Genomic DNA, 18532 nt, shown 5'->3' on the forward strand with positions numbered 1-18532 from the left:
TATATATATATATATATATATATATATATTTATATATTTTTATATATATATATATATATATATATATATTTTTTTTTTTTTTAATTTTTTTTTTTTTTTTGCACGTACGGCCACGTGAATGCAAAGGAACGGCTTGTGTGGTTGTTGTTTCTGGCACGCGGTTTTAGTTTTTTTGCGGGGGGGGGGGCAAGGGTTTGCTCGTACGGCCACGCATCTACGGGCATGCACTAGTTATATTAAATGTCCTTGTGTGAATGTAAACCTGCTTGTTGCGTCCATTCCCTCATTGACTGAACATTTCGTGTGTTGGGAGTTAGAAAGCCGTTGGTTTGCCGTAATAGGGTGATATTTGGACCGATGGTTCTCGGAGATTACGCCGCTCGGAATCGCGCATGGACAGGCTCGCCTCGGCGGTTTGTTCCGTACGAGTTCCGTCGAGGGTGGAATACCCCGGTAGTTGGATCACGTGGGTATTTAGGTAAATTGAAGATTGGCAATCGACCCTACCCCAAGTGATCTGCCGATTGGCATATTTCGGTTCTTGTACAAGGACCCGTCGCTCGGAGTTATCCGGGCGGAAATCTATATTCCGGGCAATCGGTCGGGCCGACTCGACTTGCGGCTCCGTTCAGAGCGGTCGGTTGGCGGCTGACCCCCGGGCAGTAACAACTGGTTGTCAGGAGTGAGATTATTCCCCCTCCGCCTCCGTAGCAAAATTCACGGAGACGGATCAGGGGTATACGGAGCAACCCCCCCCCCCCCCGTGTTCCCCAAATTACGAGCGTTATAAATTTTATTCAATTCAATTCACTTCTACATTACATCAGAGAGTTTTATTCTAACTTGGTACTTGGTCAGTTCCAAGGAGTACAAGCCACTGAGAAACTATACTTCCTCACGTGCTTGCACTGAGAACAATTTGCCTTTCAAAATATTTTATACTTCCATGAGAGAGAGGTTGGGGGATATTCACCCAGACTGTAGACGTGTCTTTTAGACAAAAAGCCACTTCGTACATTTTCTAAGCAAAGGTTCATTTATCAGCTCGGTCACTCTGCTCCAGAACAACACATTTCTTATCATTTAGGGCAAAAGTATTTTGGCCAGAAATGACAGCCAATTCAATTTGCAGCATAAAAGTTACATTTCTGAAACTCCATTTGTTACAATTTAAAATACATTAATATAAAATTTTGCCCCAATATATATATATATATATATATATATATATATATATATATATATATATATATATATATATATATATATATATATATATATATATATATATATATATATATATATATATATATATATATATGTATATATATATGTATATATATATATATATATATATATATATATATATATATATATATATATGTATATATATATATATATATATATATATATATATATATATATATATATATATATATATATATATATATATATATATATATATGTATGTATATATATATATATATATATATATATATATATGTATGTATATATATATGTATGTATATATATATATATATATATATATATATATATATATATATATATATATATATATATATATATATATATATGTATGTATATATATATATATATATATATATATATATATATATGTATATATATATATATATATATATATATATATATATATATATCTACTTTAAAAAAAAAAGATTTTCTTAATAAAGAAAAATGATACATATATAAAAATTTATACACATACCGGGCATAGTGGCGTGCACCTGTAATCCGGCTACTCGGAGGCTTGGGTTGGAGGATCACTTGAGGACGGCGCTCTGCGCTGGGCTGTGCTATGAGAGGGTGTAGGGCAGCCCGGAATCATGGCGAAACCCAATCCTTATCCCTGTGTTGTAAGAGGCGACCAGGGTTGCGTCAGGAAGGGAATCTGGCGTAAAACCTGTACCAAATCAGTATGTGGATCATAACGGATGATCCGCTGTGGCGACCTCTAACGGAAGCAGCCAAAAGAACAACAACAACAACAACATAAAAATTTATACACATATATAAATTTGGAGTTTTGAGCAACCACCAGCAGTCTGCTTTTTCATGCTGTACAGGGTGTCCAAAAATGGATATACCAAAAAGAATGTTGAATATTTTTATTGCTTTTCTGAATATTGATAGAATTTGATATGTGTACGTGCATGAGGCTTGTACGTATTAGTCAATTAATCTTTTTATGGTCTTGCTTCTATATTATTGAATTATTGCAAAACATCTTCATGTCATCCATTTCCTAATTTACTTTTTGGGCTGTTGGTAAATGCATTTGTAACAGCATTCGCCCTTTCATTTTACTTTCTTGGCCATCCATCAGATTTCCCCTTCAGTACAGATCCTGTAACCTTAAACAGATCCACTCCTCTTCGTTTGGAGTGTCTTTCAGGCGCTGGTTGATTCACTTCATGCTGAAAATGCCTTTGGGCTTGAATGATTGAACCACATTCATGTACAAATCTCACACTTTTTGCTTTATCTTGAGGACTTGTCATTGTGTCAGAAAATGGGGTTTCTTCTGAAACAGAAAATAACAATCACGATTCACAACGAATTAAAACTTACAAGTGTATTGCATGTATTCATATCAAGTTTATGTCAGTATGTCAATAACAATATGTCAATAACAATAAAACCATTCAACATTCTTTTGGGAATACAGTATTCATTTTCAGACATCCTTTTCAGATTTTCAGACATTCAATACATTCATATTTCCTCCAATTCCTGTTAGTTCGAACCACTTCCACCTTTTCACCCTTTTCTTACCTTTCCTTCCCAACTCCCTTACCCTCCTCCATTTTTCTGCAAAAATATTGGAGTTCTTTGTTATTCATCAACTTGGTGGGAGCATGGTCCTATAAGCCTTCTATCAATTCATTTCTGTAAACCTCTGCTCCACTGCTCTATCCAGTGCAAGATAATCCTGCCAAAGATAATCTGGCAGGTATCCTCGGACTTTAACAGCGACATCCTTTAAGCTGATAGCCAGCTGGACAGTACACCATCTACAATCCATGAATTACCAACGTCACTAGTTCAAACTGAGCAACGTATTGCTTCCAAAAATAATTTTATAAAACCCCATCAAATGCGCTTATCTTCCAATGCACAACGTCTCGTCTGTGGTTCATTCTCATACAAAGAAGAAGAAGAGTCTACATTAGAGCTCAGCACAGGGGAAGTTGGTCCTTGCTAACTAGAATATTGGTCCTTGCTAACTATTTAATGCTGCTTCAACTAATTTCTGGGATTCTATTTTGATTTTTCTCCATTTAGAGTCATGCTGGAATTGTTGCTTGCTGTTGCTTGTACCCAGGCACTTTTTTTTTTTTAGTAAACATGCTCAGGGAATAGCTTAAGTATAATGAGCAATAAAAAAGGACAAGCAAGCTAATTAAGAAAAGATGCAACGACAGCAGTGAAATGCATATGATCAAGAAGGCCTTTGGAAGTTACTGCAGCCATGACAACGAAAGGCAAAATCAGAACAATGCAAAGTACAAGCACATAAAGTCATAAACAATCAGTTTCAAAACAGCAATCAAAGGAAGAAGGAATATGTAGGGGAAAATAAAATAGAAGTAAAAATAAAATAAACCAGTGAGACTGTTTTCATGGTTAAAATATTTGCAAATCCATATGTGGTAAGAGAAGTGAAGTCACACAGCTCTTCTTTTACCACAGATCCCATTCATTAGTAGGAATCCGAGAAGTTCGGCATTGAGAGCCAGAGGTTCCAAAATGATAAAAACAAAAGGCATTGTAGATTGCCAGATTTTCCACATATTGAGCTGAACAAACTATCCTTTCAGCAGGTATCTAAAGAGGAAGAGGTCATGACCCCTGTACCCCAAAGGCAGACAAAAGAGCAATGCCAAGTCCAAAAATGTTAACTGGGGATTAATCACCATTAACTCTGTCTTACCAGGCCTTTGGTTGTTTCTTTTTATTTTACTAGATGGAATGGTTTATATTAGTCTTAGTTTGGCCCAAGAGATCTACATCTAGTGTGTTGGTAAAATGACACTTTGGAGTCATATTATATATATATATATCTCACGAAACCTGTAGAATGTTAATTTGATCATGTTCTCCAGAGCACATCACTGTGTTCAAAAGTGCAAAAGCAACATCCAAATTACATGTGTGATATACAGGTTGGCCTGAAAGTTCCTTTCCCCCTCCCCAGTAAAGCATTATATGCTGTAGTTCCTAAAATATTTTAACATACAGGTTTTATTGTGCATGACTGTATCTGTATGCACTGCATCATTCTCCTTGTACCGCTGAATTTATTGCCAAGGCCTCTTAACCATCTTGTATAGCATTTGTGGAGTCACCTGTGGGAAAGAGGCCATGACTGCAGTGTGCTGTTCTCCCAAACACAAGCAATCAACCGCTCTTTGACACTGTAACAACCTGTGTCTGCCGCGGAGGGTAACTTTCAACTTACTCCCGCATCAGTGAATTATTGTTGCCGCATACCTTGGTGGGGGAGGGCAGAGGGGAATGGATGGAGGGAGGGAGGTGCGAGAAATCTCGCAACGACATTCAGTAAACAGACTCTGTGCACCTGTTGCTCTTTATTCCAGAAACGCATTTCAGAACACTCAGCATAATCATGAAATGTATTGACAACCTGTTTAAGCAGCTACTCAATGCAGAGTAAATGTACATTAAAAAACAATAACAATTCATAACTCAGGTGTAATGAGAAATGGCTCATTTTTTTATCTCTCTCTCTCTCTCTCTCTCTCTCTCTCTCTCTCTCTCTCTCTCTCTCTCTCTCTCTCTCTGTCTCTCTTTCTCTCTCTGTCTGTCTCTCTCTCTGTCTGTCTGTCTCTCTCTGTCTCTCTCTCTGTCTCTGTCTCTGTCTCTGTCTCTGTCTCTGTCTCTGTCTCTGCCTCTGCCTCTGCCTCTGCCTCTGCCTCTGCCTCTGCCTCTGCCTCTGCCTCTGCCTCTGCCTCTGCCTCTGCCTCTGCCTCTGCCTCTGCCTCTGCCTCTGCCTCTGCCTCTGCCTCTGCCTCTGCCTCTGCCTTTCTCTTTCTCTTTCTCTTTCTCTTTCTCTTTCTCTCTCGGTATCCCCGTCACAAATGAAAGATTGATGAGGTCAATTAATGCCACTGTCTGTGGAGAAGAGATCTTAGTGACCCTGAAGACCAATCCGGGCTGTGCACCATCTTCCACAGATGTTGCATGCAAAGCAGTCAGTGGTCCACGATTTGCAGGACTCTTTCATGGCGTCGTCTTCGTTGCTCATCCCAGGCTTCACGGTGATTTCACCTTTCGCAGCAGCAGCAGCAGCAGCAGCAGCAGCTTATTTATTCTTTGTCTGACAAGAAGTTATTTTCAGATTTTCATAATTAGAGTCCATCTTGGTTGTCGGTGTTGTCGGCGACTAAACCGTCTCCCCCACCAGGTTTTCTGGTGAGGGGGTGTTTGGATATGGACACCCAGCAGGATTAAAAACAAAACCTGTCAAAGGGCGGAGGAGCTCCTTGTGAGCCAACGGCCATCCATATCTAGTGCCCAACTGTGTCTGCGGACGTCCTCCTGCAGTTGGGTTACTTTTTATAAGGAGGTTGGTGGCAGGATTTGCACTCCGGCCACCGTAAAACGCTTCATTCCGCAAAACGCAAAAACGCAAAAAAATCTGAAAACCCACTCCGTGGGAGTACCTCCTGCGCAGCTTCCCTTCGCAGGGCAGCTCACCGGATGACGGGATTGGGGCAAAGCCTTCGGGATCCCCAATCTTTGATGATAGGAGGGAAACCACGGGATAACATCCCTGGGTCAGATTGCGGGAGAGTGTGTCGGAGTGGTGCTGAGGTGTCGTCCACCAGACGGCGGTCTCCTTGGGTTAACCTGAGGCGGTCCCTTCGGGTGGGTGCCTGGAATGTCCTATCCCTAAGAGAGGATGATCACCTGTCTCTGTTATCATCTGAGCTCAAGCGTTTGGACATCGGGATTGCAGCTCTCTCTGAGGTTCGGAGACCGGATTGCGGCGAGATAATGGTGGGTGGTTACACCTACTATTGGTCTGGTCGCTCTGATGGTTACCATACCCAAGGAGTTGCTGTAGCTGTGTCCAATAAGCTGACCCCAATGATAATTGAGGTAACACCAGTCAACGAGCGTATTATGAGATTAAGGATTCGTCACTCCTTAGGTGTCATTTCCCTGGTCTCTGTTTATGCTCCGACTGAGGCGAGTGATCTCACCGTGAAGGATGCATTCTACGCCACACTCGAGTCTGTGGTTGATCAGTGCCCCAGACGAGATACACTTCTAGTCTTGGGGGATTTCAATGCATCGACTGGAACTGATAGGGATGGTTATGAGGTGTGTGTTGGTCCCCATGGGTCAGGAACTATGAACCAGAATAGCACTAAGTTCCTTGACTTTGCAAGAAGTCATGGACTCAGGGTGGCTGGTTCATGGTTTCAGCGCCCACAAGCTCATCGCTGGACTTGGTATTCCAACGCTGGCGGTGTGGCAAAGGAGATTGACCATGTCCTCATTGACGGTCATTGGAGGATGATCCAGAACTGCAGGGTCTACCGGAGTGCTCAGTTCCTCAATACTGACCACAGGCTTGTTGTAGCAACTCTAAAGCTGCACCTTAAATCCTGGAGAATGGGACCATCCCAGCCTAGGCTGGATGTTGCCAAGCTCAGGGATGAGAGAGTAGCTGAGGAGTTTGCGAACAGGCTGAGTGGACACTTGGGGGGTCTGGGTGCTTTGGGGGGTCCTTAAGAGTTGTGGAGCGCCTTCAAGACCACCGTCCTTGATGTTGCCGGTGAATGCCTTGGAGCTCACCGCAGGGCAAAGAAGAATTTTGTCTCTCAAGGGACACTGGATACCATTGACCAGAGTCGCAGGGCCAGGCTGAATGGCAGAGCTGAGCTGTTCAGGGAGCTGAGGCGTAAAACTGTACGTGCACTGAGGGTGGACAAGGAGGCCTATGTGCGAGGAATCTGTGAGGGGGTAGAGCATCACCTGTGGACAGGTGATTCTCGTCCCGCTTACAGGGGAATTCGCGCATTACGTTCATCCAAGCCCATCCCTCGGAGCACTGCAGTTCGAGCAGAGAGTGGTAAGCTCTTGACAGAGGAGTCTGAAGTGAAGGCCCGCTGGGCCAGTTACTTTGAGCGGTTGTACCAGGCTGATCCCCCAGCTGTCGAGTTGGACGTCAAGGGTGTTACAATCCCTGTTGCTGACACTCGAATCAACTGTGGTCCACCTTCACTTGTGGAAACACGGGCTGCGGTGAACCAGTTGAAACGGGGCAAAGCTCCAGGGATCTGTGGCATCAATGCTGAACTTCTCAAGGCTGGTGGAAATGCTGCACTCGTGTCGTTGCATGCAGTTTTGTGCTCTGCCTGGAACACAGGCATCATCCCAACTGACTGGAAGAGGGGCCTTGTTGTCCCTCTCTAGAAAGGGAAGGGTGATCGCCAAGACTGCAACAACTACCGAGGGGTGACGCTGCTCTTAGTGCCGGGCAAGGTCTTTGCTCGGATAATTCTTGATAGGGTTCGCCACCATCTGCTTGAGCACCAGCGTCCAGAGCAGTCAGGCTTTACACCAAAGAGGTCAACGATTGACCGTATCCTTGCACTTCGTGTCCTCACCGAACGCAGACGAGAGTTTCGGCAGGGGCTGCTTGCAGCCTATGTTGATCTCTGTAAAGCGTTCGATTCAGTGAATCGGGATGTCCTCTGGAGGATTCTTGGTCTTCGTGGGGTGCCACCAAAACTGATCGATCTGATGTCTGAACTCTACTCTGGTACTGAGCGTGCTGTGAAGTGTGGTGGTACCATCTCTGACGTAGTTCCAGTTGTTACTGGAGTTCGTCAGGGATGTGTACTTGCCCCCACACTTTTCAGCACTTGTATGGACTGGATTTTAGGGAGGATGTCGGAGAGATCAAGTTGCGGTGCATCGTTTGGCAATGTCAAGATCTCAGACCTTGATTTTGCAGATGATGCAGTCATCTTTGCGGAGACTTTAGACATCCTCTTGGGGGCCCTCGAGGTGCTGAATGAGGAGTCTGAGCCGTTGGGATTACCGGTTTCTTGGGTCAAAACTAAGATCCAGGCTTTCGCTGACATCTTGGATGCTGCTGTCCTGTCTGTGTCTGTTTGTGGTGAGGATGTTGAGGTCGTGGAGAGATTCACTTACCTTGGCAGTGATATTCATGTCTCTGCTGGCTGCGAGTCAGAGGTCAATAGACGTCTGGGTCGGGCCTGGGGAGTCATGTATTCACTGGATCATGGGGTGTGGCGCTGCCGGTACCTGTGCGGGAGGACGAAAGTCTGAGTCTTCAGGTCCTTGGTACTTCCAGTCTTGCTCTATGGGTGCGAGACTTGGACTCTGACCAAGGATCTGAGATGGAGACTTAATTCCTTTGGTACCAGAGCTCTTTGGAGAATCCTTGGCTATCGCTGGTCAGATTTTGTGTCCAATGAGCGGTTGCTGAGAGAGACTCGGATGAGATTTGTTACCTGCATAGTCCGTGAGCGTCAGTTGCGGCTGTATGGACATGTGGCTCGTTTTCCTGAAGCTGATCCTGCTCACCAGATTCTCTCAGCGAGGGAGTCTCATGAGTGGAGGAGGCCAGTGGGCCGACCACGTGCCTCATGGTTGCAGCAGGTTGACCATCATCTCAAGGAGATGGGGATGGGCCTGGCATCTGCCTGGGGGATGGCCAGACGGAGGCCCCTGGAGTACCGGCGGAAAGTGGACGCAGCGACGCGCTGTTCTGGCACATGCTCCCATACCTGACCTGACCTGAGTCCATCTGACATTTCAGCTTCTGCGTTTTATACCACATTGTGAAGCTTACAAGGGTCTGAAAGAGTCCACCTAGGAAGACAGAGTCCTGCCTATAATTTGTTAGCATTATTACCGTGCATGACAACACAGTCTTCCAGGCTCTGGTGTGAGCTACTCCTGAAAGGAAAGGATGGAATGAGATGTCAAGATCCTTTATGCGCATTATCAATCATCATCAGCATCAATCTAATTTTGTTCGAGCTCTTGTGATTTTTCTCCACACCTCCACATTATTGCAATTATTCTCAGAAAATGTATATTTCCCGTACAAGGTGGGTATTGTACTTAATTCTGGCCGAACCTCTCTTTATTACGCCTACCATCGAAGGTGGACGGAGGTGATGTTTTCACCCCTGTTTGTTTGTCTGTTTGTCTGTGAACAGAATATCTCAAAAAGTTGCAGACGGATTCAGACAAAACTTGGTGAATAGGTTTGGTGTATGACAAATACGAAGTGAATAGATTTTGGTGAAGATCCAGTTTCCTGATCCGGATCCCATAATTTTTAAGTGATTCTTCACAATTGAGTGTTTGGGCCAAAAACTGTATGAATAGCACGATATTTCAAAAACTGATGAATGGGTTATGACAAAACTTGGTGGATGAGTTGGGTAGGTGACAAGAACAAGCCGGTTTCGATTTTGGTTGAGGTCCGATTGCAGATCCAATCTATCAGTGGGATACAAAATGTAAACTATTCAGCCTGGCAGACATATGCGCTCTACCAAGTGTGATTCCAGTGTTTTCTTGTTTTGCTTCACAAAAGGAATCCTGACACTGGTTGCTCGTTTGCACTGAAGGAATGACCATTCAAGACCCCTTGTTTTTTTACACTTTATTACTGTTGTTATTGTCTTGTTCTGCACTTAGTATCTCATTCTAGATGTAATCTTTCCTGCTGATTTTGAATGGCTCTTTTCAGCAATCTGATGGAGGTGTCAATAACAATATAAAATTGAAACTTGACAAAAAGTATGAAAATGATTATAAAAAGCTCCCCTTGCTCTGAAGAAGGTCTACTGCCTGACATGTCACTTTTACTTTTCTTTCCATGACAGTTTGCATACTTTACATGCTACAGTTAATAAAACCTATTGTTCATACTGTCTGTCTACACAAACCGAGACAAGCTTTGAAAAAGTCTCGTATTTCTATGTGTAGACGCCATCTTGTATATTTTACCGTCTTTACATTAATCCCGAAGTGTTTGTGCCATTTAACAGCAATTGTTGCACTGTGCCTCTGAATATCTTGATCTTATCTTTCCTGCTCAGATATTTGTTCTTCCAGACTTGATTTTAATGAAGTGGCAAACTGACCAGCCTCACTTATGTTAATGTTTATAACCCTTTCTGTCGCTCTAATCCACAATCTCGAGATAAAACTTGTTTACATATTCGAGCATTTCATTTTCATGGTGCTTAATATTCTTGTTTCTTCATTAATGTTTAGCATCAGATATTTGGTTTTCTGTCCATTCATTGGAAAACTAACCTGTACTGCTTCTTATTTAGCCTTGTTTACTTCTATCACAACTTTCACTTTGTCAGTACAGGAAGTACTGTCTTCACCAAAATCGAAAGTTATGATCTTTCTTGCAGGACATCATTGACTCATTTTTGTCTGGATGGTAAAACCATATTCGATTCCATTAGAATCTGCCACTTTCCTTGTGACGTAATCCAAAGGGTGTTAATGTATCTCCTCGATGAACTCCTGCTTCAATCTGAAAAGGTCTTGCAACACTATCCAGGGATATTTATATTGCTGCAGTATTATCATACGTCAGTGGGGTCGGACTTAGGGAGTCATGGATTCACTGGATCATGGGGTGTGGTGCTGTGTCAGTCCCTGTGCAGAAGGATGAAAGTCCGAGTCTTCAGGTCCTTGGTGCTTCCAATCTTGCTCTATGGATGTGAGACTTAGATTCTGACCAGGGATCTGAGACGGAGACTTAATTCCCTTGGTATCAGGTCTCTTTGGAGAATCCTTGGCTATCGATGGTCAGACTTTGTGTCCAACGAGGGGTTGCTCAGAGAGACTCAAATGAGATTTGTTACCTGCATAGTCCATGAGCGTCAGCTGCGTCTGTATGGACATGTGGCTCGTTTTCCTTACGCTGATCCTGCTCACCAGATTCTCTCAGCGAAGGAGCCTTGTGAGTGGAGGAGGCCAACTGGCCGACCATGTGCCTCGTGGTTGCAGCAGTTTGATCGGCATCTCAAGGAGATGAGGATGGGCCAGGCATCTGCCTGGGGATGGCCAGATGGAGGCCCCTGGAGTACGGGTGGAAAGTTGACGCAGCGACACGCTGCTCTGGAACATACCTGATCTGACCTGTGGGGTGACTCCTTTGTGTTTTAACTAGAACTCCATATGACTCCGACTTTTAAACATTGGCTTTGTTGTTTCCTGTCAAAGAGTTTCTGAAAAAAATCACAAATTTAATGACATGGGATGTATTTCCACTTCTTAAATGCATCTTCTCAATGCAAGTATCCTACCAATTGTGACCTGTTTCTGAAACCATTCTGGTTCCATCTTAATAGTTTCTCTATTGATGGCAAACACATAATCCAGAATTGTGTGCTTTAAAATATTGCAGCGATTTATGTAATTTATATATCCATATAATTTATGTTTTTATTAAAATTATATTTACTAGCAAAGAACCCATTCTTTTGGACAGGTTAATTCCCTGAGGATTATGGACAGATGAATTCCCCTACTCTTGTGACGTTTATAGCATATTTTATAATGAGCTATAATACCAGCTTCCACCAGGTGGCACTATACGATGCATTTGCATTGAGAGAATTGTGGTCCTCCCCAAACACTGAGCTCCCAGGAGGATGATTTTTTTTTTTTTGTAACTGCTTAAAATCACACCTTACATCCAGTGAGTACAACCAATAGTCTTCAATTCATTCCGTCCAATGATTCAGGAGTGCATAGACGTCAAACAAACTCCCAAACAGCCTGATATTATAGTATAATAATTCCCCCACTTGTATGCTTTTTACCTCTGCCACCAAAGGTGAGGGAGGTAATGTTTTCACCCCCTTTCTGTCTGTTTCTGTACAGGATATCTCAAAAAGTTGTGGACGAATCTGGATTAAGTTTTGTGAATAGGTTCGGTGTGCGACAAGGACGAACTGATTAGATTTTGGTGAAGATCCAGATCCGGATACGACTACTATAATTTTTCAGTGATTCTTCACCATTTAGATATCGGGCTAAACCGATATATAGCACGATATCTCAAAAGGTTTGGGATGGATTCGGATGAAACTTGGTGGACAGGTTGGGTGTCCGGTTCGATTTTGGTGAAGATCTGAATCCGAATCTTGATGTGAGAATTATTTAATTTTCATTTAATTTTCAGTTTTCATTTTTTAATTTAATTTTCATAGTGATTCTTCACCATTGAGAGATTGGGCCAAAAACAATGCATAGCATATTTCAAAAATGTATTGATTGGGCCCAATATGTTCTCACGGATCAGGCATTACATGGTGGAGGTATGCGCTCTACCAAGCGCACTTCCAGTTTTAAAATGGAATTGGTCTATATTATTAAGACTTGTCATACCCCTTCACATTGGGAGCAGCACGATGTGACACACATTTGAAAAGACAATTTGAACCCCTCCTCCCAACCCCAGGGGTTTTGAATTTTTTTTTTAACCTCAAACTTCCTGGGCAACCCTGAGTACAACCAATAGTTTTCAAACAGACACTTTTAATCATTTAATCACACATCCTCGGATTATTAAATCTTATCATATTACATAAAAGGCAAACAATTTGTAATACTTGAGTGGTTTGAGGTTAACTTACACTTCATTGTTCAAAATAATTTGAAAGGAGGTGTGGAGTTAAAGAAATTTACTTACTCATCTTTTACAGAAACTTACTCACCTCACAATATTTCTGCAAGATCTCACTGGTTTCAGCCACTTGAAGTCGGTGCCACTCATTCAGATTTAACAGCATTAAAAAATGCAACGGATCACACAATAGCTTCAAGCAACAGTCGGGAGTCATACCACCTTGGTGCTGGAAATAAATTATTCTTATGTTGTGTGCAGCTGAAAGGACCTTCTAGATAACCTCTTTCGAGTTATATTTAAGGTTTCATCAATTCAGTAACTTTTGTGCTGGAGAGGGTTCGGTATACTTTATCTCAATAAATAGCAAGAATTCATTCAATTAAGATCATTATATATATATTTTGTGTTTTAATGTAATATAATTTTTGCCTGACTGAGTAATTATGGAAAAGAGATTGTCACATTTGGAGCTTTTGAAGTTTTTTTTTTGTGACTGGCAGGATGTCCGAGAGGTGTCTACTCGCCTCGAAGCTGTCCAGCCTGGGTCTGATTCCCAACCAAGCTATGAGCTGTCAGTCCGGTGCTTCACAGGCAGGGTTTTTGATTCATACTTGCATTGAGAAGATGCACTGATTCATCAATGTGTATGCCGTCCCTCGGATGGACGTTAAACGGGAGTCCCTTCTGCCAACATTCGTTGGTGGATGTTAAACATCCCATGGTGTCCTTCACAAAGAGTAGGCAAGCTATCGCCGGCACCATGGCCAAATTCCAAAATTCCTACCCTAACTAGTTGAATGTCAGGCCTCGCCAGCCAGTTAGTGAAGACTTGGGGCGATCTTCCCCCACAAACCCCACAAGAAAAAGAGGGTTAATAATGGTCATTAAAAGAATAAGAAAAATACGGAGCGGAGCTTTTGAAGTTTTTCTTTTAAATAATGTAACATTACATTAAGAAACCATCCTTGATTGTATAAGCATACTAAGAATGCTAAAGGCCATTTTACCAAAATTTGCAGTGCACATGCACTTTCTTAATGAATCCATGCAAAACTTTGAAAACGCATGAAAGTTAGCGGCAATTTCTTGAAGTTTCCATAATGTGATCAGTACATTTCCACAAACACTTTTCCTCATTTAAACAGCAAATCATTAAACACCTACTAACCAAAGCAAATTGAAGAAATAGTATTTCTCTCTGATGGTGAGGAATTTTCCAGAATATCTTTCTTGTGTATGTTTTCATCGTGTAATGATAATATCTTTCATCGTTTTATTATTTAAATTGTATTTTGGCAACAAGGAATGATTCACAACTGGGTCAGTGCTTCTTGTACAAATGCATTTCTCATGGGGTGCAAAGGAAGCACACTTGAAAACATTTTCTAGCACTTTCCATGCCTGCAGCAGCAAAATTTGCAAGCCACATTAACACTTGCACCTAAATAGCTTTTCCCTTTATGTAGTTGCTTTGTGAACGGCAAACCAGCCGGCTTGCAATTCTTAATGTCTCTCCAATGGCAAACAGCTGGGCCGCAGCGATCACCGATGTAGTGTCCTCGGGAAAGTTTGCCTCCAGTTGTGGAGACCTGCACATATCTTGAAAAATCGTCATCAGATGTAATATATTCCTAAAATATATATAAATGAATATTATAGTATGGGAGATACTATATATCCTGATCTCTTGTACATATGCCTGGTGTTGGCTTAATGGTTAGGGTGGTGGGCTTGGGATCCAAGGGTCCTCAGTTCAAATCCCATTCAGCTGTTGAATTAATACCAGGTGGGGTTAACTCGGCGTGCCATCCTTCCGAAGTTGGCAAAATGAGTGCCAGCTTGCTGGTATCCTGTGTCGGAGTGGCGACCCGTCCAGGATTGTCCCCCAATAGCCAAGGAGACTGCTTAAGCTGCACCAACGCTCTGCACAGAGTATGGTCCCAATCTCCTCCTCTCCTCCTCTTGTACATCATTCAGATTGGCAAAGAAAAAGACAATGCTCTGACCTTTTTTTACACACTTTGGAAACTATGAGGAAGTAATACCATCCTAACATATCCATTATCTTCCAAAAATGATGATGAGACCTTCCCCTTTTTTGTCATCTCACAGAAATGCTACAAAGATCAAACCCATGCGATGATGGCACTCATGATTGTGGTCCTAATTCGCGCTGCCAACCTGGCCCGGAGATGGAATACAGCTGTGATTGCATCCCAGGATTCATGAGGGATGGCCATCACTGTGTAGGCAAGTTGATCTCATTCTCAGTTGAGTTGTTTTGAATTATGCACTTTGAAATGTCCTTGTATTTACGATGTGCCATAACTGTGTGCTCGTAAACGTGTTTGGCATATGCGCTTCATTGTTCATATGGTTAAAGGTCATCCTCAATGGCACAACCTTATAAGTGTGCCATTAATAACTTGTGGGGCATTATCTTTCTTGTTTTTTTTTTCTGGTAAAATTTTAATCATCATTGTAGCTGTGGGTAATGCCTGGTGCAGGCATATTAATGAACCGTGACACTGGTGTGATAATTGGCCTCGCCAAAAAACATGAGCAAAATAACACAAATGTCTCGCTCATTACCAAATGTCTAGCATATTTGGTGGCATCTTTCATCTTTCCATCCAATGATAAATAACTTTTGTTGTTTTTTCTTACAATGCTAATTTTTTTTTTGTGGTCCATAATAAATTAATCATTATTCATCATCTTTCTTTTTTTCTGCTTCTATTTATAATTTCTTATTTATTCTTCCTTATAATTTTGTTATTTTTTTCCCTAATCCTTGAAATCAAATTGTCATTCAAATTCCTTCTTTTTTATCTACTTCAAGCCACAATAAGGGAACAAGGGTTCTAATTACACAATTTGGAGCGGGGGGGGGGGGGGGGTGAGTGTAGCATCTTTAGTTTGGAACAATCTTATATATTATTTCCGAGTTTGTGGTTTCGTGTCGCGCTATCTTCGACTTTGTTCTGCGTTCGAGTAACGTGATATTCGGCTTACATTATCTCAAAGACCATATGAGGTGCATGGTACAAAAAAAGTAAATAAAATGGTTCTGAAACAGTGAAATCATATTCCACTTACTGCATTAAAGTAAACTTACTGCTGATACTCTGCATCACTTCCTTTCTCAAACACACCCACCCCAACATGTCACGCAGAGCGCGGGTTATGCTCGTGCAAATTATGATCAAGTGAGAGCAAGATGTTTTATTTCCAAATTTTTTTTTCCATCTTTTAAAATTTTTATTTTGAACTTCATGACCTTTACGGCAGTAGTATTAAGTAAGGGTTGTGTGAAAAGTGGGGGATCTGAATCCAGGCTCCTTCATGGGCAGAAATGATCTCCACTGTTCTAAGAAAGCATCTTCGGAAGATGAGGGGACCCGTTGTGAAATTGTTTTAACAGTTTTTGTAATTGTTACTGTAAATTTGTTCGTAATTTACTCGTCTCCCGCGCTTTTGTGTTGAATTTCTGTGTCCTTGTCATGGCGGTATGCTCTTGCCCTTCCTCTTTTCCGGCTCGTTCATTGCCCTGCTTGTTTCATTGCCTCAACTGTTGGTGCATTGCCTTTTTCCCCTCCGTTGCCTCATTCTTCCATGAACAACGTTTCATAGGAATCACAACCAACCAGGCAAGAGCTCAGTTTGTAAAAAACATCCATACAATGAGATTCTCAGTTGAAGCATTCATGCTTATGACAAAGAAGTCAAAAAGATGTAAGACGAGGAAGAAGTATCAATATAAGAGTAAAACATCAACCATTTGAGAAAGATATTTGTCCATTATAAGGAGCCTCTATTGTATGGAATATTAGAAACAATGTTTCAATGCATATTTTGTACTGAGGGTGCTGGGGGAGCTGATTAGGGGTCGCAACTTGTTATTCTTCTTTTTTAGTATGCAGCACATGACTGTGAGTCGCATCATTGGCTGAGCAAGGTATGGCTGTGTTGTTGATGCAACATCCCCAGGAATTTGGAATTTGTTCAGGGTGCCAGCAATAGCTCATCTACTCTTTGCAAATGACACCATGAGATCTTTAACATCCACTAACTAATTCTGGCAGATGGGATGCTAAGACTGGTGTTTCCTAGTGTCATGGTGTGCACAAAGACTCAGAGAGGAGGTCAAAATCTGACATATTTGCATCATAATAAATGGATGGCCTCTAAATTCATTCTACTTTAATGAATGGTAAAGTGACATATCTTATCATAATGGAGCAAACATATATGGTTATGTATGTATATTTGTGATCAAAATGTCTTCTTCTACAAATATTCTTCAACAAATCCCACCATGTTGTATATATATATATATATATATATATATATATATATATATATATATATATATATATATATATATATATATATATATATATATATATATATATCTCTTCTTCTTCTTCCTCTTTCGGCTTGCTCCCGTTAGGGGTCGCCACAGCGGACCAACTGTCTCCATTTCGCTCTATCCTCCACATCTTCCATTGACACTCCAACCACCCGCATGTCCGCCCTCACCACATCCATGAACCTCTTCTTTGGCCTTCCTCTTCTCCTCCTGCCTGACGGCTCCATCTTCAACATCCTTCTCCCGATATACTCCGTTTCCCTCCTGTGCACATGTCCAAACCATCTCAATCTCGCCTCTCTCACTTTGTTTCCAAACCGTCCTACCTGCGCTGTCCCTCTAATACACTCATTTCTTATCCTATCCATCCTCGTCACTCCCAACGAGAATCGCAGCATCTTTAACTCTGCCACCTCCAGCTCCGCTTCCTGTCTTTTTGTTAGCGCCACCGCCTCCAAACCATACAACATAGCTGGTCTCACTACCGTCTTGTATACTTTCCCCTTCACTCTTGCAGCTACCCTTCTGTCACAAATCACTCCTGCAACTCTTCTCCACCCACTCCATCCTGCCTGCACTCTCTTTTTCACTTCTCTCCCACACTCTCCGTTACTTTGGACAGTTGATCCCAAGTATTTAAACCAATCCACCTTCCCCACCTCAACTCCTTGCAACTGCACCATACCACCACCCTCCCTCTCATTTACGCACATGTACTCCGTCTTACTCCAACTGACTAACATTCCCCTTCTCTCCAGTGCGTACCTCCACCTCTCAAGGCTCGATTCAGCCTGCTCCCTACTCTCCCTACAGATCATGATGTCATCCGCGAACATCATGGTCCATGGAGACTCCAGTCTGATCTCGTTCGTCAACCTGTCCATCACCATTGCAAACAGGAAAGGGCTCAGAGTCGATCCTTGGTGCAATCCCACTTTAACCTTAAACCGGTCCGTCATTCCTACCGCACACCTCACCGCTGTCACACTGTCCTCATACATATCCTGCACGATCCTCACATACTTCTCCAACACTCCCGACTTCCTCATACAATACCACAACTCCTCTCTTGGCACCCTATCATAAGCTTTCTCTAAATCCAAAAACACACAATGTAACTCTTTCTGGCCTTCCCTATACTTCTCCATCAACATTCTCAAAGCAAACATCGCATCAGTGGTGCTCTTTCCTGGCATAAACCCATATTGCTGCTCACAGATCATCACCTCTCCTCTCAACCGAGCTTCCACTACTCTTTCCCACAACTTCATGGTGTGGCTTAACAACTTTATCCCTCTGTAATTTCCACAGCTCTGCACATCACCCTTATTCTTGAAAATCGGAACCAGCACACTTAATCTCCACTCCTCCGGCATCCTCTCACTTTCCAAGACTTTATTAAACAATCTGGTTAACAACCCCACTGCCATCTCTCCTAAGCA

At 42.1% G+C, this 18532-nt stretch overlaps 1 protein-coding gene across 2 annotated transcripts in view; it reads left to right on the forward strand.

Moving 5' to 3' along the window:
* Positions 1-18532, forward strand: part of LOC147032082 (nidogen-2-like) — a 269860-nt gene that overhangs the window by 145859 nt on the left and 105469 nt on the right. Inside the window, exon 9 of one of the 2 annotated variants that reach the window (XM_085869380.1) lies at positions 14831-14968. The exons of the other annotated variant lie outside the window; for it this stretch is intronic. Within the exon in view, the coding sequence (XP_085725506.1) occupies positions 14831-14968 (138 nt within the window). The remainder of the gene's footprint in view (positions 1-14830; positions 14969-18532) is intronic. 2 annotated transcript variants of the gene reach the window in all.

This window comes from Eptatretus burgeri, chromosome 2, assembly GCF_056783735.1.
Source record: "Eptatretus burgeri isolate ZD-2024b chromosome 2, Ebu_testis_v1, whole genome shotgun sequence".
Taxonomy (NCBI): Eukaryota; Metazoa; Chordata; class Myxini; order Myxiniformes; family Myxinidae; genus Eptatretus; species Eptatretus burgeri.